This window comes from Lipophrys pholis (genome assembly GCF_963383615.2).
Source record: "Lipophrys pholis genome assembly, chromosome: 4".
Taxonomy (NCBI): Eukaryota; Metazoa; Chordata; class Actinopteri; order Blenniiformes; family Blenniidae; genus Lipophrys; species Lipophrys pholis.
The window spans coordinates 22,965,214-22,985,632 of record NC_137637.1 but is presented as its reverse complement, the minus strand read 5'-3'; the positions used below and the strand labels follow the sequence as shown (position 1 = coordinate 22,985,632).

The window sequence follows — 20,419 nt, the reverse complement described above, 5'->3', positions numbered from 1 at the left end:
TTATTTTCTAACAACAATTTGCACGTTAAAAAGGAATCGCCTCCTGTAAAAAAAAGAAAGACTTCATTAGTGTTTTTTAATTCTGTGTTGCATTTAAAATTGGGTTGGTTCTTTGATATGTGTGTGATTTGGATTTTGTAACCTGCAGGTCAGAGCGGGAATCCCTGGAAACCAGCCTGTTCGATGTGCAGCAGCAGCTTGTTCAGGTGGAGTCTCGCAGAGACCAACTGGAAACGGAGAACCAGAACCTTCGGGTTCGATGTGAGACATCTGCAGGTGAGAGAAAACAGAGAGCATGCAAATGCAGCAGAAGGAGCTCTAATACGAGACAGAGCTGGCTGATGTTGTGGCACAATGAGAACCGAATGGCTGAGTTTGTTGTTCTGTTTTGCCGTGCAGCTGAGCTGAGGCGTGTGCGCTTAGATGGGGAGAATGTGTCAGCCCAGGCTGAGAGGGACAAACAGGCTCTGACTCAGGCTCTAAATGCTGCACAGCTGGAGGCCCAGCAGGCCTTACGCAAGGCCACCTCCGAGCACCGGGAGGAGCTGGACAGGCTCGTTTCAGAAAAGGTGAGCGAGTTCAGAGGTTTGCTGTTTATACACACACACACACACACACACACACACACACACACACACACACACACACACACACACACACACACACACACACACACACATACACACACACACAAATTAGGATATTTATTTTCTCATGGAATGATTGTGTTTACACAGATGAGCATATATTCACCCATTTGTGCTTCTTTGTTTGACAGGAAGTTGTGCGGCACAGCTTGCTGATGGAACATGAGGTTGAACTGAGGAAGCTCCGTCAGGAGTTGGAGGATCAATTCCAGAGAACGAAGAGGGAGCGAGAGGAGCTGCAGGATGAGCTGAGGAGTCTGCAGCGTGACAGAGATCAGTGTCTGCTGCAGGCTGAAACAGAGAAACAACAGGTCTGCTCTGACTCCGAAACTGGGAAACATTTACAGACATTACTGACCAAGCAGTTCCTACTTTTATGTTAAATAATGCAGCTAATGTGAATGTAAGACTGTTGTCATCTGCAGTGTCAACACCAGTTTGCCTCTTCCTTCTTGCTGACAAGATGTATTCTCATTCCTTAGGCTCTGTCGCTGAAGGAGGCAGAGAAAACAGTTTTGTCTGACAGGGTGTCTAGTCTGCAGGCGGAGCTGTCCGCTGTGACCCTGGAGGCCGAGCGAATGTTCAGAGAAGTAGTTCATTACAAAGAGCAGGAGCAGGTGACTGGAGACAGCCGGGAAACATTACACTGTGACCCAAATTCATCTTTTGTTGTGAGTGTACATCACAAAAACAGGATTAAGTGGCAACATTTTCTCTTTCAGATTAGAGTTGGTGCTCTGGCGAGTGAACTGCTGGAGCTTCGCTCTCAGCAGGAAGATGCTGCCTCTGCTCGCGAGAGGGACCTCCACAGTCTGCGAGAGACTTGTACTGATCTGCAGTCAGGCACTGACGTGGCGCTTAAAGAGGTAACGCATCCAGGACAAGAGACAATATGGAAGTAATGCACGAAAACTAGAACTTGGAGAACAACTACTTACATTATCATGATCATCAAAACCTGTAAAATATGTTCTGTAATATTATTCAAGTCTAGATAAGTGTGAAATGAAAATAATGGCCATATTTTTCATTGAATAACATTCATTCAAAACAAGCGTGGCTTTCGCTGTGCAGCTGGAGCAGTGCAGACTGTCTCTCTCAGCGGCCGGGGAGTGTCGAGACCAACTGAAGCGGGACGTGCTGGAGGCTGAACGCCGCCTGAGCCAAAGTCAGGACTCTGCAGAAAACTACAGAAGAGAGGCGGCGGAGCTGCGTCGCAACTTTTCCGATGTCTCCAAGGAGAGAGACGCTCTCGGCCAATCAAACACTCACCTGAGAGAAAGTCTGCGCAGTGCAGACTCGGAGAGGATCAGGTAAACATGCAAACCATGCAAACCCAAACTTACTTTTGCACATAACTGTAAACTTCCCTTTGTTGTTATTGTGATCAACACTTCAGAGTCACTCAGTTGTTGTTCGTTGGCATTGTTTTTCTGGCTCAGGATTTTCATATCGTGTGTGTGTGTGTTGGGTTTGTCAGTGTGAAACGACAGTGTGAAGAGAAGGAGCAGAGGCTTGCTGTGCTGGAGGAGACGTCCTCTTCCACTCAGAAGGAAGTGATGGAGCTGCGAAGCTGCCTGAGAGAGGTGGAGAGGTCACGGCTGGAAGCCCGGCGGGAGCTGCAGGAGCTCCGCAGACAGGTCAGACACACTTTCTCTCTGTGAAGTAGAAATCTGTCTTGGCATTTGAAGATTGTCTCGGTGGTGATGGCAGTATGTTTTTCTGCCTTTTTTTGTCTTTAGTTGAAGGTTCTTGAAGGAGAGAAGGAGCAGAGAGGGAGGGAGGTGGCCGAGCTGCAGACTCGTCTGTCATTAGAGGAGCAAAGAGAGGAGGAAAAAGGCAGAGATGCTTTTACCCTCAAACAGAAGTTAATTGAAGCTGAAACAGCCCGAGACTCTCTCAAGAAAGAGGTGAGGACAGAGAGAAGTGAAGTGCTTTCCCGCTCCTGGTTGAATTAGATGCCTTCAGAGTGTGACGTCTTTGTCTTGTGGTAGCTCTGTGTGACTCAGAAGCGTCTGCTGGAGTCGGAGTCTGGCTGGCGCAGCTGTGAGAGGGAGCTGATGGCTCAGCTGCAGGAGGCTCGTGGCTGCGAGAAGAAGCTCCAGGACGAAGCCAAGAACCTTTCTCTGCGCGCCCAGGCAACCCAGGACACGGCTGCTCAGTCCAGCCTGCAGCTGAGTGAGGCGCAGGGACGTCTGGCTGCCACCGAGGCCGAACTGGCCCGAGCTGAGGTCGGGAGGAGGGAGCTGGAGTTTCGTCTGAGCAGCCTGCAGTCAGCTCTGACGAGGACGCTGGGCATTGGGGCGAGCGGCAGAGGAGGCCGGGGCAGGAGCCCCGGCGGGAGCTCCACATCTCCGGGCACGATGTCTCGCCACCACAGCATATCGCCACTGCGCTCCTCGCTGTCTCCTCCAAAAGGTACGAATGATTCGTGAATATCATCTCTTTTAATGGGATCATTAAACCCCAGGAATTGTTCCTAGTAAAAAGGCTGATCAATGATTGTTTGTGTCCACATCACACAGTCAATGTAAAATTTTAAACACCCCAGAGGTCAGTTTGAAAACTACCAGACAAAAAGTGTAGTCACTTACACCTCATGCTAATTAAAGCAACCAGGAAAAGGTAACTATGACAAAGTATGAGGCTGCCATGTTAAACAAACATTTATAAATACCATCTATCCCTGTTTTTATCCCCTCGTCTACATATTGGCCAACAAAAAAAACAACCTAATTGCACTTGAAGATAATTTAGATAATTTACAGTATTTTTCTACAAGTATTTTATTGCTGCTCAGCAGAGTCTTGAGAAGACTTCAGTAAAATAAGGCCTCTGTTCTCTTCTTTGGTTTACTCTATGAGTTTACTCTATCGTGGAAACTCTTTGTCTTATTGAATGCAGAATTTCGACTCAGCACCCCTGAAAACACCTCAGGCTCTGGAGCTGCTTCTCCTGAGAGAGGAGACACACCTCTGCCCCTTCCTCAGACAGAACTGGACCCCGAGACCCTTCGGAGTAGCCTCAGAGACTTTCTGCAGGAGCTGCGTGACGCACACAGGGAGAGGGTAGGAGAAGTCCAACTCAAAAAGACATATTCGCAGTAATCCAAGGATAATCTTTTTGTTTGTTTGGCTCTAGTCTTTTGTTTATTGCCCATTTTAAAGGATGATGTGCGGAGCCAGCTGGGGACGCTGCAACGTGAGCTGGAGGAGCTGAAGGGGGAACGAGACTCGGCACAGAGTCGCCTCGCTCAGCTGCAGAACACCTTACAGGATTACCACGAAGGTCAGCATACTGCGCCAGCAGGTGCAAGCTTCGCTCAATGTTACTCTGCTGAATTGCAGAAGGGAGATACAATTTGTTTCCCTACAGTGCGATAAGCTTCTTCACCAAAAACCCCCAGAAAAACACACACAAAAAATAAAAAAATCTAAGAAATTGTTATCAACTGCAATTTTTGCCATAATCAGAGTTGTGATAGAGGCTCTTAAACTGAATATAGCTCCTTATATGTACTACGCATCTGGTTGTTCACCAAAGCTTACTCAAAAACTGTAGCCTGTGGTGTTGTGCTGTGTGTGTGATTGTAGGAAAGCGTGGACTGGACGAGCGTCTGACCACCACCCAGATTCTGCTTCAGCAGCAGGAGGAGGTTGCGAGGAGAGCAGACAGAGAGAGGAGAGCGCTCAGCGACAGGGTGAAGGAGTTAGAGCGAACGCTGCTGGCCTCCGAGTCAGAAAAGAAGCACACGCAGGTATGGTATTGCACACATTTGAGTTTCTGCTTCGAAGCGACGGCGACGGCGACCGCTGAGCCGCCGCAGTCACCATATGGTAGCACTCAATAGTCGAGCTGCGTGTGTCAGGGAACATAATAACAACAGATGCTACACACTCGCACCGTGTCAGGTCTCACTGTGTTTGTTTTCAATGGTAGCACCCTTCACAAGGATCTACACTGCAGGAGGAGTTGACACTCCAGCAAACTGAGGCTGTTTAAAAAAACAAACAAAACACTGCAGTAAACACAGTAGAGATTTGAGAAGAGACCAGTGAATTTTTCATTTGTAATTAGATGGGCATCACTCACGTTTTATGTATTTGAATATATGTAGTGTACAGTAGTAATGTGGCCTCCATCTCTCTCGTACTGCTGCAGGATCAGTTGAACAAGCAGCGTGCCGCTGAGATGCGTCTGGAGGCGGAGAGGAGGCGCCTGCGGGAGGCGCTGGAGGCAGCTGAAGCTCGGGCCACCAGGGTGGAGCTGGGGAGGCGCAGCCTGGAGGGGGAGCTGCAGAGGCTCAAACTGAGTCTGGGAGACCGGGAGGCTGAGAGCCACGCTTCCCAGGAACGCCATGACTCTCTCCTCAAACAGGTCAGAGCAGCAGAAACTAATTCATTCACTCACAACGTCCATCCAGTAATTGTTGTGGAACAAAAGTGAATTTATGATGGACAGATTAAGCATCAATAATGGCAGAATGCCAGGACTTCCTGTTTTTGTTTTACAAAGAAAATTCAGTGTTACATGAAATGCGTTTTATATGAAGTCCAGCTAGTTTATTTCATTATATTTCAGTTTGTGGCTCAAAACTATGATACAGGATAAATCTGGAGCTGTGTAATTGTTAATTATTCAATAGGTGATCCATATTGACACGCGCAGTTTTACAAAAGCAGGAGTTATATTTGTGTGTACGATCATGTGCATAGATTTATGTACATATTAATCAAACCTAAAAAACGTTGTACTCATCATTTCACTACAAAATACAGCAAACGATTCGGCTCCTTTCGATAGTGGGGGCTCAGAGATGACTCGTTTAAATCCTTGGATGGGCAAAAGGATTTCAGTAACAACAGTAAAAAGCCTTGAGCACTCTAAACCCCCAGATGTTCCCCGGGTCCCATTCAGTGACTGGCCACTTTTACCTCAGGACGTTATCTTAGTTCTTTTGCTCTCTGGTGAATTTAAACAGTCATTTCTTCTTGCTGCAGGTTGCAGATGGAGAATCTCGTGTGTCTCTGATGCACAGAGAGGTGGAGAGGCTGAACCAGACTCTCCTTAAAGCTCAGGAAACTGAGTCTCTGCTGCGAGAGAAGACCACTTCTCTCCACCAGGCGCTCCAGGAGGCGACGGCCACGCACAGCAACACACAGAGTCGTCTGGTTGCCCTGCAGAAGACGCTGGGTTCGGTCGAACAGGACAAGCGGCTCCTACAGGTGAGCGAGTCAGGGAGGAGGAACGTGGAGCTGAAAGGTAAAGTGGACGTGATGGTTATTCTGTCCTCATTAGGATCGACTGGATGAAACGCGGGCCTCACTCGCTGAAGCAAAGAGGAACGTGGCCACTCTCACTGACAGTGTGCAGAGTCTGCAGAGTGAGCTGAACCAGAGTGAGCTGCGCCGAGAAGAGCTGGAGGTCGAGCTCAGCAATGCCCAGGAGGTTAGAGGAATGAGCACATTAACACCTAAACCATGTGAAAAGAAAACAGTATCCCAGATGATTATGTAGTTTAACTCTGCAGACAAATACAGACTCGCGTCCTTGTGCTTGACCTCAGGCCCTGCGTCAGCGCTCAGCCGGGCTGACGGAGGCTCAGCGAGGCGCCCAGTCCGCCCAGACCGAACGGGCAGCTCTGGAGGAACGACTGCGAGCGCTGCAGAGAGCCGTCGCCATGCTGGAGACGGAGAAAAAAGATGCAGAGCGACAGGCTGTCCGGCTGGAGAAGGACAAGAACGCACTGAGAAACACACTGGATAAGGTCGGCACAACAAAAACTCTTATTTTAGAAATCGAAAGGCTTGAAAATAAACTGCAAAAAAAAAAATACTGCAAAGCTTTTCAAGATACAAAATAATTCTAATTTATCAATCAACAGAATGTAAAATAAGTGAACAGAAGGAAATTTGTTGACAGCCTTACAAACAGCATTTGATCTGTGCCGGGAGGTTTGGACACATTGCATCTCCACTCTGTTTAATTTCAGCTTTCTTAAAGTTTAGAATTCGTTATTTAGGATTTGCAGCTATGTAAGCATGTGTATACATAGCAGGGATGTCAAACATACAGCCTGCAGGCCAAAACCGGCCCATCACTGGGCCACTCCCAACAGCCAAACTGTTAGAGTGAATTTGTGAAAAAAAAAACTTGGACGCTGAAAGAGTGACAGCTTTTAAAAACATTAGTGTAAAGAAAGACATAGCAACGGATAGGATTTTGCATATTTGTGCATATTTAGAGTGATAAAGGAGATGATATCAGTATCAAATGGAGAACAAGGACTTTTTGAAATGTCCTGTTTTGCACAAAGAGACAGTTTTAAAAATGGCATATTGTTGAAATCACATTTGAAATAAACACAGCTTGTTCAAGTTCTGTGGAAATATTTTTAATTAGATATAATTTCTCAGCCTGTACTTGTACCCTTGCACTGAAACCAAAAGGAAACATTTGGAGTTGCCTTTGGGCTGCCCGTGGCCTCTGAACTAAAATGAGATTGACACCGTTGTTCTACAGGATGCTGCAATTGTTCTCTCCTGAACCGAGCGTTTAGCATCTGAGCGAAAAACAAAATCACATTTGTTGTACGAGTCATATGCAGACGCAGCTTTGCCATGAATGATGGAGCTCATGTTGAAATGCTGGTTGTTTCTCTCATCACATCTTTGTTCAGGTGGAGCGTCAAAAGCTGAAGTCTGAGGAAGGCAGCATGCGTCTGTCCGCAGAGAAAAGCCGTCTGGATCGAACTCTGGGCACAGCCGAGCAGGAGCTGCAGGAAGCCCAGCAGCAGATCGTGATCCTGCAGGTGAGCTGCACCACACTCACTGCTCCTCCATGAACGACAGCCGAGTTACGCCACATTAACAGCAAATCACCCTCAAAGCCGCTGCCGGACGTGGTGAAAGCAGTCACATTTTTTTACTCATTAAATTACCAATATAACTTATTTCCTTAAGTAAAAGTACATGTTCTGAAAAATCGACTTGAGTTCAACAACAAAGTACAGATACTTTACTTTTTGCCTCTTCTGCCTGCTCAAGAGATGTTTATTTTTTAGCTGTTGCTTCACACGTCAGCTGGAAGGGAAAGTCTGAGGTGAGCAGACTGAAGACCCAACAAGGTGTTTAATTTGACGAAATTTTACTTTTGAAGACAGACGGGACAAAAAAAGACAAAGTAATGCCATGAGAAAAAGTTCACAATTACTCTGAAAAATGTAAAAAAAAATTCATTTTAATTGCCATTTGGTCAGGTTACAGTTTAATCAACACAACTTTCAGACCACAAAATGAAAAGGATTCACATTTTTTACTCTTTAGTAATGCTGAACAAGAAACATGACGTTTTTCTTTTTTTTTTTTTAACCACAGACGAGCTATAAATGAGCAAATAAATAAAGCTGCAGTAGGTTTTTAGAGGAATTCAACAACCGTCATTAAAGTTGTTTATTTCAGACTGGTTTCACATCTCAGGCCACTTTTAATTTCATTTTTTAAAGCTCTTTCCAGACTATGAAGGTCTTATTGGCCAAAAAGCTGCAATGAGGAACTTCAGAGATGTTAATGTTTTGACATTTGTTTCACGTTGTTGTGCTTCACTACGCTACGATGATCCACTCTATTGTTTAATTCGACACTACACCGCCTGTCCTTCGCCTCTCGCTCATGTTTGTTGCGTGTGTGTTTCCTCTCCTGTGCAGACTCAGTTGACTGAGATGGAGCAGTCTCACGGTCTGTGTGAGAGTTTGATGAGGCAGCGTGATGAAGCCCAGCGAGAGGGAGAGAGGATAAGGAGCAGCTTCAGAGAGGTGGAGCGGACGCTGGGCACCAGGGAGCGAGCCCACCGACACAGAGTCAAGGGGCTGGAGGAGCAGGTGAGCACACGTCACACTGTAGATGTAAAAACTGACTTTTCACACTGATTCTCTCAGTCTTTGGTGCTGCGCAGTCTGTGTGTGTGGTCGTCTGGGTCTCTGACTTTGCCTTGCTGTAACCTGTGGAGAGTGTACCCACCTTAAGTGTCCATGCTTTAGATAACATTGTGTAGAAGATGAATAAAAGTTGTTCAGTTCTGGGTCTGTGTCGGGACATATTTGCAAATTTTATTAAAACAGTGTGACCTACATTAGAACATATCTTCATTGTAAAGTACGTTTTCGTTGGAATCTTGCATCCTGCAGACTGCAGACCTCTCGCGAGTGGTGTCAGTCTGCAGGTTTTATATTCAATAAAATATCTCGATCTGAAACATGTTCCCATGTGCACATTTACATGACTCCACAGCTGCATTTGTAAGAAGGCAGCAGGGTTTGGTGGTTTAGGTCTTACGGTACTTAAAATAGCAACATATTTGTTGTAGCAGCTGCTCTGCTCAGTGCTTTCGGGAGAACATGGCTTTAGTTTAACAAACTTTTTCAGCTGCTGAGATTGAGCCTTTTTTTGCCGTGTTTTTTTTTTTTTTTTTTTTCCCATGTCAAAATTTTCCATTTGATCATGTGATTATCTAAGACATTTGAACAATATGACATAATGTTTATAGTCGGACAAAAATGTTGTCAAGCAATTTGTTATATTCTGCTACCTCTATGAAAGTCTTATTCATGTTTTCACAGTTATATGCATAAAATGCAATAGTCCACAAGTGTAAACTTAAAGCAGCTCATGTGGAAAATGGTTTAGGATGATCTGAGCCAGCCCCAAGGAGAACTCTAATTAAAAACAAAAGTTATTACAATGTTGTTAGAAGTAGAAACACGTCTTCCAGTAGGGAAAGAAGAAACCGACAGCTGAATAACCGCCAATAAGCCAACACTCTGATAATGAAGGGTTCTGCTGTGCTGATCTGGTACTTACAACTCCTCAGGATCAGTACTGCCAGGAGGCTTTTTGATTTGTATTTGATAGTTTTCAGTTACACTCTGACTGCATGAAAGATCAAAACTAAGGAAATACAATCATCATCTGGAGCTCACAAAACGCGTCCAAGCTGCCATTAACTTTAACTACAACAAAACGTGAGTCAGACTGTTTTTTACAATTTTGACATCCACAAGAAAAGACTCACTCTGTGATGTTAGAACATCAGCTTTCTGCCGAGCTCTCACTCAGCCAAGGATATAGATCCAAATCTTAATTGAGATGATTGTTTCTGAGTGTTGCCGTCATTGTTGCAGGTCTCCACCCTGAAGGAGCAGCTACAGCAGGAGATTAAGCGACGGCAGCCGTCTCTTCCATCCTCTTTACTGTCGACAGGGAACTGAGGAGCACCAGCACACCGCTCTCTAATCCAGGGGAACTCTGCTCATTATGAATGTTTATTAACAATTCTAACTCCCAGAAATGTACTTGTTCTCTAGCTGTACTGTTTAAAATCGGTCTGTTTTGTGACAATGAGCACTATTGTTATCCTACAGGCATTTTTTGACCTTGTGAATTGTTCAACTTCGCTGAGGTCCAAAGAGATGTGGAGATGTGGTTCAGTGCTGTGTTAAAAACTCCCGCAGTCGACAGATTACGGGCAGCCATCTGCACTCAATCTTTGCTCAACATTGTCCATCAACCTCGTGCTGCTTTTCAATACGAAACCCCACAAAAAAAAACTTGCAGGATTCTCCTGCAGACCGCCGAGACTGAGTAGAGGAATGAAAACCTGCCAGCTTTACGGTTTGGCCGAGATTCCTCCTCCACATTCAAATGAAAAGCTGAGAACAGAATTTCTGAGCATAATGAAGGAACTGCACTGTATTTTGTCTCAGGCACAGATTTGACTGATTAAGTGACATGAAGAGAGTATTTTATGACTATTTGCTAGAATATTAACTGCAGTTTGACTATAGACCTACAGTGTTTTTATTAGGATATTGTTTTACCAGATGGCTCTACTTTTTACTTATTGTGTACTTCTTGACAGACTGGTGAGTTATAATGTGGATAATGCACATTGGAACCACATGTTTGCAGGAGAATAAACTGGCCGTGCAGCATAACTCATGTTTGTTCACAAACTGCTTTCAGCACACTGAGCTGCGGCCTCTTCTTCTGATTTACCGCTGTCACAAAGCAGGCTCTGCAGCCATGACAGAAATGGACACACGCACACATAATTTATTCAAATTAAGTTAACCCGAGAGAAAACGGGATCGCCCAATCGAAAATGAAATCAACAATGAGGTGTCCGTCAGTGAAAGTCACTGCATGAAAGATGACGTGTGAGTGAAGTGTGATGCAGCCAAATGGCTCCAACTCATTTTGAACAAACTGGAACGGCGAAAGTAGGTGAGCAAATACGACGGTACAAAACTATGACAAAGGGACATTATTCAAATCAGACAGAAATCTGTGTGTCATACAGCGAAATGTTTCTCGTTAGTTAAAAACAATACTTGAACAAATGCTAATATATACAATAAAGTACCAATTCGCCTATTTTTTTAAAAAAACAAACTGAATAAGTTAACATAAATAAATAAATAGTACTCAAAGCAAACATTCAGTCACATCTTGTATCAATCAACCCTAGAAACTCACAACACGGTGTGTCTCCTCAAAGGACATCAAGGCCACACTGAAGAGGGCCTTCAAGCCAGATGACAAGGAGGAGGTGAGAAAATGACAAAACCCTAAACCACCAGTGACTGTACTCACATTACCTGCACCTTTCCGCGGCTGAGTACTCCCCTGATCCATTCTATTCTATTCTATTCTATTCTATTCTATTCTATTCTCATTATCTGAAGTTGTAATCAGTAGAAACTGGCAGTGGTGTGGATGACATCAGCGGCAGTGTGAAGCTGTTTTGATTTGAGTGCCAAAGCACTGAACTTTTAGATTATTTAATTTCAGATTCATCATTTCCTCTTTTCAGTTGAATATCATGTAAATGCCTGATTGAGGCTGTTTTGGCCAAGAGGTTGATTGGTTCAAATCCCACTGCTGGTGGGTCACCACTGTGTGTCCCTGAGCAAGACCCCCGGCCCCCGGCCGCTCAGGTTGTGCCAAATCAAACATGTGAATGCATGATCTGTTGTGGAGTCGGGGCAGGGAGCAGCCAAAACAGACGTTCTGTGGAATAATGCCAGAAATCAGGAAAGACAAATAAATCTGAATGTCATGAAGATAAATAAGGTTGTCCTCCATTCCCATTGCTTAAAGTTTGATATCCCCCGGTATCTTATTTTGGCAGCTGTCATGTGACTCAGAGTGTGTAAATGATCGTCATTGAAAAATAATGAATGTGACAGGTCATGCAAAGCATGTTGAGATTGTTGAAACAGTAAATTTCGGCTTTTTAAGTAAAGAAGACCCACAAGTGTCACAAACAATAAGGGAAGAAAGCACAAGATCATGGAGAAGTTAAAGTCTTAGGAAATTGGTTGTTGCTAATTCTGGTACTTAAACATTTCCATTTCACGTGACTTGTCAAAATGTGAGTCAATGTGGACACAAAATAAATGTTGATTGAGGCTGTGAAATAATTCTTAGGTTTGAAATAACAGAAATATCAAAGGCAGCAAAACGAAACCGAAATGTTTCCCTGTGTTCAAGTATTTAGTCTGTCTAACATCTGATTTCTGTGTTGTTCACTAGTTTGGTCTTAATCACAGCTAGTTCTACGTCTGATCACACAGGTAGGACAGTTTAGCTTACCAGTTGGAAAAACAAACCTCTTAATAGTCACTCATTTATGTACATGTTGGACAAATTAGTTGCCAGAAGAGCCTCACAAGTCAAATACTGCACTAAAGGCACCAGATTATAAACACATCTTATTTTTTAAATACACAAGAGTCCGCCCTTCCCACCCAAACAGGTCAAAATAATCACATACTAGCAAATTACTAAGTTGCAAAATGCCCAACATGTTAACTACTCATCATCTCAAAAGTCAATCACCGCTCCACACTTCAACCCACACAGCTCTTGTCGTAGGACTTGAACGCTGAAGCGGCCGTCCAATGAGACGACAGCAGTGACCCCTGCCCTAACCAATCAATGACCCCTGAATGACTCCCCCTCGAGCTTTACTGCCTGCAGAGAAAATAAACACACAAGACAACAACAGGCAGACCAGGGTCGTCACACAGCTGTAGTAAAAAAAAAAAAGTTTATTTTTTTTTCTCAGTCTTTATAGTGACAGTTTTATGAAGCAGTAGTACAGAGGCCATTTGTGAGACGCCTGTTTCAAAGCACTAGTTGCCACGGCTCAGTTGCTATGCACAGATCCAGGTGGCAGTAGTACAATAACTGAGTCGATGGCTGGAAACCGATGAGTTTTATCTGATGTCAGTGCACTGTGGCCCACCACTGGTGAGCTGGTCATCATGGCAATGACTGCTTCTCAACACAAATACAGTAACATATCAAAAAAAACACAAAGCATGAGAATATATGGTACAGTATGCAAAAAAAAAAAAAGAAACAAGATGTTCTGCAGTTTTATGTGCACCACTAATAGTTTTATAGCACCAGTGATTCATACAATCATCAATGTTCCTTGGAGTATATTTATCCGTACACACGGGATCTACATGTGGGGAAAAAAACCAACAAAAAACAACAACAACAACCGATACTCAAATGCAGGAGAGTAATGAGTGCTACAGAGGAGTCTTAGGGCCAAGGGAGGGAGACACAGGGAGGACGAAGACGAGGATGACGGGGAAGCTGGCAGTACATCTGGGCAGGTAACATCCCTGATCATCAGCAGCCACCACAACTCCTCCCGCAGCTGCCCCCGAGTGATGAGCACTGGCCGCTCAGCGCCGCCACGCCGCAGCGGGAGAACTGATCCCGGCACAGGTCCGCTGGGCACAGACAGAGCCGGGTGAGCAACAACAGCCACCGGCTTCATATAGACATGACGTCAAGTGAACCCACCTTTGAGCAGCTCCTCGTGCGCACACACGGTCCTCACGCAGATCTCCTTGTTGATGACGTACACTCGTCGCAAACTAAATGAAAACACGTGTTGGAGGCACGGGCAATGAAGCACACGGTGACATTAAAGCAGGAGTTCTTCTTTAACTCAAACGGTTACAAAAACTACAGTTAAACAACCAGCCAGCCTAGTCAAGTGAAGAGCTTGACCTGATGAAGACTCTTAGATAAACGTCTTTCAAGACATTCGACCAAGTCAAGTTGACCTGAGTCAGGTTGAGTTGAGATACATTAAAGTATTTTGTTTCATTCAGGAATCAACCAAATCACATCTCTTCAAGTGCAGAAACCTGTGCAAAACAATTGTATATTCTTCATTGTTACAGTTTTACAAAGCCAAAGTCAAGGTTTATCTTCTTCATGAAGGTAAAACCAAGAACGTAACAGCTCTGACATGCTTAATATCAGAGAACAAGGAGTTAATGTTTGGTTGTTCAAGCTGATGATATATAAGATTTCAGCTACATAAGGATCACATTCAACAGACACCTTTTATCAAGTCTGCCTCCACTTTGCTGTCTGATTACGTCTTTTTCATCAGTTTACCCTTTATGGCAAGGGACAGAAAGAAACAAATGAAGACAAATCTTCCAAATTCAAACCAAAATCAAATTATTTTAACACCAAACATATATGCTTCCAATTATACTCGTGTTTAAAACAGATCTTGGCTGGGCACGGCCAAGAGGGTAGGGATGCAAGCTTGTAACTGAAACTCCTCATCCTTCAGCTCCGGATGTGTCTGTCAGCTCATCCAGAGTAAAACTTGTGGACCCTGTGAGCCCCATTATTAAGAAGCTAAAATGCAATACCTGTATCCTAGACACTCCAGAGTGCTATTGTCCTACAATATTGTTCATTATTTGCATATACCATTAATATGATTACAAAATGCATTATGCGTCTGTATATAATCAAATACAGTGTTACATTTATCTTATTTTCAAATTAACAACATCCATCAGTTAAACTAAATGAAAGTAAGGAACACATTTTCAAAGTAAAAGGTTACAAAACACATCATAGATTGTTATTATGAGAAGGATCAAGCCGAAGTGTCCAATTTTCATAATTGAAATAATCGATTATTTAGAAGTTATGTGGTAGATTCCCATACAAAGCCAGTTACTAAATAAAATGTCAGAGTGAAGGTGAATGTTAGCGTTTCTGTGCTTCTGATTTCTTTAAAATTATCCTGAAGACTGTGTGTTTTCTGTAGCACTTTGGGTTTCAGAGGGGGCTGAAATGGAGCCATGTGGCATCATTACAACGTGTTTGTTTGTCCTACACACTCGGGAGGGGTTTTTACCCGCTGGAGTCGGCAGCAGCGATAATGACTGTGTTTCCAATTTGTGGGGCGAGCTGCTCGTTTAGAAGTTGTTACCTGTAGAAGCAGAGGCTGTTGAGGCACTGCTTGCATGGCTTGTGGACTGAGTAGAGTCTGGTGCAGGGATACTGTTCCTCTCTGCAATCTGGGAGCCAATCAAGAGACACAATGAATATCCCACCTCTATGTAAACTACAGAATATCTGTCGTCTCTTCATCTCGCTTACCAAGAGGGCCGGGCTCCGTGGGCTCCGTCTCCAAATCAGACTCTAACATTCAAATGGGAAACAGATTCAAAAGTCAGACAAAAGACTTTTTGTACGATTCAAATCGGTCACAACAGTGAATTAATGTGTGCGTTAGTTACAGGAGGAGAGTCCACCCGCGCATACCTGATTTTTCCGGACGGATCACTGGCTCCAGCCGAACCTGCTGCTGGTACGTTCCTGGAAGGTTTTCAGAGTCTGTACTCTCTGAACGAGACACACGAGAGGAGACGGATAACTCGTCACACGCCGATGATTACACATGAGAATAGCAAAGACATGAAAGACGTGTGTGAATGCTTCACCTGTTAAATAATCCGGGCCATAGTCCTCTGTGAAGCCATAAAAGAAGCAGGGGGGAGAAATGTCTCATGGGATCAACAGTTACAGTGAAAAGACAAACACACACTGCACAAAGCATACATAATGAACCACCTGCGCGCCTCCGAGGAGTAAACAAGCAGCTTGTGGAGCTGTAATCTATGACTTCATACGCAAGATGTTTGCAAATAAAAACATGCAGAGTGGTCAAAGTGCTATTTACACTGTGATACAGTTGCCATGCGGGAGGTAAACAACAATCGGCAGAGGAGCGAGAACTGCTGGAGGCGAGGTGACACATCCGAGGACGGAGAGCAATCAGCAACACATGTTGCGAGAGCGCTGATGTAAACCGAGGCCGAGCGGGAACAATGGAGGCCAATATTCTCTTCATGAACTCACCCAGAAATGGAAACGGTTCCTGGTACTGGGCCTGGGCGAGCAGCAGGACTGTTGATGTTTCGGACAAATAAATCACAGAGATGGAGTGATGAGAGAAATGCAGGCATGGAAAGTGGATTATTACAAGCTCTCTGGATGAGCGCTGTGTCGTGCAGGCCTTCGCTTTGTTTAGAGATTTCAAGCTTTATTACACACTTCACCTTCAGAAGTTCAACACACCAATCTCACCTCATTTCAAACACTTTTTTTTTTTTTTTTTTTTTTTTACAGCATTTAAATGTGGAAATGCACAGAGTTTTAGAAGAGAAACAGTTTTGACTCGATGACGTCCAGCAGTCCGTCGTGGCTAATCTCAGCTACACGAGAGCTCAGGTCAAATGAAAGGTTTTGCCTTGTGTTAGAATCTTAGTCTAGTTTTATTATATTCTGCTTGCTGTCTTGTTTTCATTTTGTGAACTTCATTGATTTTCTGTCAGGATTCCACTTGACACACCTGTCTCCTCTCTTTTTTTTTTTTCCTCAGTGTGTTTATGTGCTCCTGCGGCCTTTCCCCATGTTGATTGGCCCTACCCTTGATTGTGCCAGCTGTGTCTTGTTTTTTCCGTGTGCGTGTGCGTGTGCGTGTGCGTGTGCGTGTGCGTGTGCGTGTGCGTGTGTTTGTGCAACAGTACGAGTGTTCTCCATGGTTTAGTCCTGCGACGCCTGTTCCTTGTCTGCTTTTCCTCTAGTTTTTGGTTCATCAGGTTTTTTTTTTTCCACTGGAAATCATCATTGAAGTTCACTTTTTCTTCAAGGTCTGCATCTGCTTCTCTGATCGTTTGCCTGCATTCCCTAAACTTAAGTTTAAACTTAATACTGATTAAACCAGTTTCAGGTGAGTCTCTCAGTGTTGCGTGCGGCTCACAAGTATCAAGAGTTATATGACATCCACAGTAGCCCCCTCAATCATAAGTAAAGTAAAGACTGCAAAGCCTCTGTGTAATGCATTGAGTAAAATTAAGTTGTTTTATTTTTACAAATTAAACTTATAGGAGAATAAATGTGTTTTTTTCTCCTCTTATCAGAGTTACACAGCCTTGCTCCAAAGTCAAGTAATGATGAATAAGGATCTGTTTAAGTTGACCAAAACATGAGCACTGTAGTTATTTGGATTATTCTTTCTTGGTTACCATGGAGACACTGCATTGGCACCATCAATATTTTCAGAATATCAAATGTTTTCGATTGGTTTCATGATCTAATGTCTCACTAATGTCTCACGTTACAATTGGTGATGGAGTTTGACAGGTTTTGGAAGATGTCATGAGGAAAATCAGATTGAAGGTATTCGAGCAGCTGCTCGGCTGTTTCCATGTGTGACGTTGTGCATTTGCTCCTCTGTATGATACTGAATGAGTTCTCCCCTCTATAAACTTCAAGGGCTTAATAGGACGTTTCATTAAATACTTTCTTCTACGTCTGGCAGATGGTGGGATTTAGACCACGCTCACATCTGAGGTTTAGCTGAAAGCACAAAGATCGGAAACAGCTGGTGTGTTTCTCCGCTCGATCCCCCTGCACCCTCCCTGCGACGGCGTCGCCGCGGAACTCTACGGCCGTCCACCAAGAAACAGTTGTAACTTTATGTAAAACCCACAGTGTGCTGGGTTTATTTATTTATTTATTTTATTCAGATTTAAGTTTTGAATTAGAAAAGTTTGAATTGGAAAAGGTTTCGTGTTGTATCCTATAACCTGTGGACGGGTCAATGTCATTTCCACTGATCTGCAATGAGGCGAGCAGCTCATGCAAGTGACCTTAAATCCACTGTCACAGGGGTGATAATGAAGTTTCCTTGAACAACGTGGCTCCATTTGCATCAGGTAGTGCCGTTTCCCCTTGGATGAATCCCCCATTTGTTGTCAGAGAGAGGCTACCCGCTCACAGCTATGTCCCCTAAAAGGACTCACACAACACATGAAAGCTACTTTAACATGTAAAACAAAGTGCTGCGACTTCGCAACCATCTATAGTTTAACCATTCAGAAACGGCCACCTCCTGCACATTAGCCGCAAACACTGAAAGAATGAGCTTGAGTTGGCATGAGTTGGAGTGCTCCTTCACCACTCTGGTGATCGACTCGTGAGGCCTGCTCAGCACGTCTGCAGCTGGATGCTTCAGCTGCTGCTTCCCCGTCAGTGTGGCCTTCTCCGGATAAAACTCTCAGATCACGATTTGTAGTTTTGTTCGCACTGTGTGAGGTGTCTCTTCCCATCATGACAGCTGCACAAGCCTATTTTTCATGACAGAGCTGTTTTTTCCTACTTCCTGTTGTGAATTTCCTGTTTTCTATTTAATTTAATCCCTTTTTAAAAAAAATTGATGTCCTTTGTATTTCTGCTGATTGAGAAGATTCACATTTAATTTCCACGTATGCATTATGTAAATGGACAATAAATAATGGCTGTTTTTATGAATTATTGTGTTTTCCGGCTTTGAATGTTGCACATTTATCAAAGCGTCTCGTTTGCACCAGGGAGACGAGGGTGAGGCACTTCAGAGAGGGGTGTGGTGCGGTGCCGTTACCTGGCATGCAGATGAGCAGGAGGACTCTCATGGTCGCTGTGGGAGGTAGACTGACTTCAGCACTGGACAGGAGAGCAGCAATTAAAAAACAAAGCAACATGGAAGCCATATGTTTCTCAGTGGTGGGTGTTCTTTAGGATTCCTGAAATCTTGGCCCCCTCTCGTCACCCCTCCAACCCCATGTTGCCCTCTCCTCTGTCTGCTCTTCTTCACCCCTCATCCTCCCTGCTTCCCTCCCTCCCCACTGGCCTCCCCAAACAGAAAAAAAAAAACAGCAAGAATTTGGCATGTCGTACCTCCTAAGAACAATCTTGCTGTTTTCCTACTTTTCCTCACTGCTGCAGCCGACAGTCTCGAGGCCGCATTCCAGGAAAAGTAACAGAGGACCCCCTTAACCCCCACCCCTCCCTCCCTCCTCTCAGTCTCCACATCCTTCATTTCCCTTCTGTCGCCCTCAATGGTCATTTCCTCAAACCCTTCCCCCTCCTCCTCCTCCTCTTCATCTCTTCCCCTTTTTCTTTCTTTTTCACCCCAACAAGCATTTCTGTGGAAATCACGTGTGGATGGAAAAAAAAAAGAAAGAAAAAAAAAAAGGAGTTGAACTTTGACATTGTCACATCATCACAGACTAGTAAACCGGAGAAATTCAGGAAGTCGCACTGTACAACACAGTAAAAGCCATCATTGTAACGACCTCCAACACCAACTCAACTACTTTTCCCTTTTGTGGAAAGTATGACTGTTCCTCTTCCACTGCAGCGCTGCAAACCTCCTCACACACACAATGTGAACCGGTGAGTTCATGCTTCTTCAGCATCGAACACTTTTTCACTTCTGTGTGACTGCAAGCAGATGTTTGTGAAGTCACACTAAATCCAAGGTATCTGATTAAAACGATGTCCATGAATGTGCATTAATAAATCCGTTTGTGTTTGTGTGTGTACTTGTGTACCAGTGCGCACACACACACACACACACACACACACACACACACACACACACACACACACACACACACACACACACACACACACACACACACACACACACACACACACACACACACACACACACACACACACACACACACACACAAACACTACTCTTGTACATCACAGTGGCTGTTGGAAACCATATGTCTTCACAGCCCACATCTGGGAGTGATCAGCCTGCCTCTCCCCATTGAGTCCTTCCCTTTCCACAGACCCATGGGTCTGCAAGCTCCCCACCAACACACACACACACACACACACACACTAGTAAGATTTTCTGAGGACAACAGCAGTTGTAGGTGATGTGAGGTTTTCATCTCATCCTCGTTCAAATCTTTTGTTGTCGTAGTTATCATAGTTATCCGGAGAACAGCACTGATAATAAAACAGGATATTTTCATGTGCCCTCAACGACCCCCACTCTTTGGAAGCCTCTGATCCCCCCCCCCCCCCCCCCCCCCCCCCCACCCCTCTCTCTCTGGTCCCATTACTGCTGGCTGTGCTGTGAAAGTCCCTCCTCCTTTTTCTCTCCAGTGAAAACACAGGACCACATGTCAACTCTACATTAACACACAAGCCCAAATGTCCCAGTTCATTTTTTTTCTGCATGAAATACAATGACAAACACTAAATGACCCTGAAACACACTGAGCAGGATGCATGCATTCTCTGCACAATCACCTCATACCTCTTATTTTCTGTCTCTCTCTCCAAATGTCTGAGCATTAATAAAACTGAGTCTGGATACTTAATTTATCAGTTTGCACAGCTTGAAGGGGAACAAAACAAATATGTCAAGGTAAATGCAAATACAATAGTACCATTGTCTCCCGTGTTCTTACCTAACTTTGAATCACTTTGCTCCGACTTGCAGCTGCTCTCCTGCGTCCTGTGAGTGCAGGAGGACCTTGCAGCGCCACATTGTACCACCCCGCATCTGTAGTCTCCTCCCCGTCT

General features: G+C 44.4%; 2 protein-coding genes across 3 annotated transcripts in view; one reads left to right on the top strand and one right to left on the bottom strand.

The window, feature by feature from the left end:
• Window positions 1–13,103, top strand: part of crocc (ciliary rootlet coiled-coil, rootletin) — a 22,000-nt gene extending 8,897 nt beyond the window's left edge. The window contains exons 17-35 of the mRNA XM_080460774.1: window positions 149–276; window positions 400–569; window positions 779–958; window positions 1,130–1,264; window positions 1,370–1,513; window positions 1,722–1,960; window positions 2,128–2,287; window positions 2,390–2,557; window positions 2,642–3,065; window positions 3,552–3,715; window positions 3,815–3,935; window positions 4,241–4,404; window positions 4,809–5,024; window positions 5,648–5,872; window positions 5,946–6,095; window positions 6,214–6,414; window positions 7,327–7,458; window positions 8,353–8,526; window positions 9,826–13,103. Of these exons, the coding sequence (XP_080316900.1) occupies window positions 149–276; window positions 400–569; window positions 779–958; window positions 1,130–1,264; window positions 1,370–1,513; window positions 1,722–1,960; window positions 2,128–2,287; window positions 2,390–2,557; window positions 2,642–3,065; window positions 3,552–3,715; window positions 3,815–3,935; window positions 4,241–4,404; window positions 4,809–5,024; window positions 5,648–5,872; window positions 5,946–6,095; window positions 6,214–6,414; window positions 7,327–7,458; window positions 8,353–8,526; window positions 9,826–9,912 (3,382 nt within the window). The 3' untranslated portion in view covers window positions 9,913–13,103. The remainder of the gene's footprint in view (window positions 1–148; window positions 277–399; window positions 570–778; window positions 959–1,129; window positions 1,265–1,369; window positions 1,514–1,721; window positions 1,961–2,127; window positions 2,288–2,389; window positions 2,558–2,641; window positions 3,066–3,551; window positions 3,716–3,814; window positions 3,936–4,240; window positions 4,405–4,808; window positions 5,025–5,647; window positions 5,873–5,945; window positions 6,096–6,213; window positions 6,415–7,326; window positions 7,459–8,352; window positions 8,527–9,825) is intronic.
• mfap2 (microfibril associated protein 2) lies at window positions 12,737–20,419 on the bottom strand. 2 transcript variants are annotated; one of them, XM_080460775.1, is made up of 9 exons: window positions 20,305–20,419; window positions 18,471–18,532; window positions 15,905–15,952; window positions 15,487–15,513; window positions 15,308–15,388; window positions 15,143–15,184; window positions 14,973–15,060; window positions 13,529–13,602; window positions 12,737–13,455 (listed from the first exon to the last, which is right to left on the bottom strand). In XM_080460775.1, the coding sequence occupies exons 2-9, from the start codon at window positions 18,499–18,501 to the stop codon at window positions 13,352–13,354; spliced, it is 495 nt and encodes a 164-aa protein (XP_080316901.1). In that variant the 5' UTR covers window positions 18,502–18,532; window positions 20,305–20,419; the 3' UTR covers window positions 12,737–13,351. The 2 variants fall into 2 exon arrangements, with proteins under 2 accessions (XP_080316901.1, XP_080316902.1); XM_080460776.1 differs by having other exon boundaries at window positions 18,471–18,506; window positions 20,305–20,417.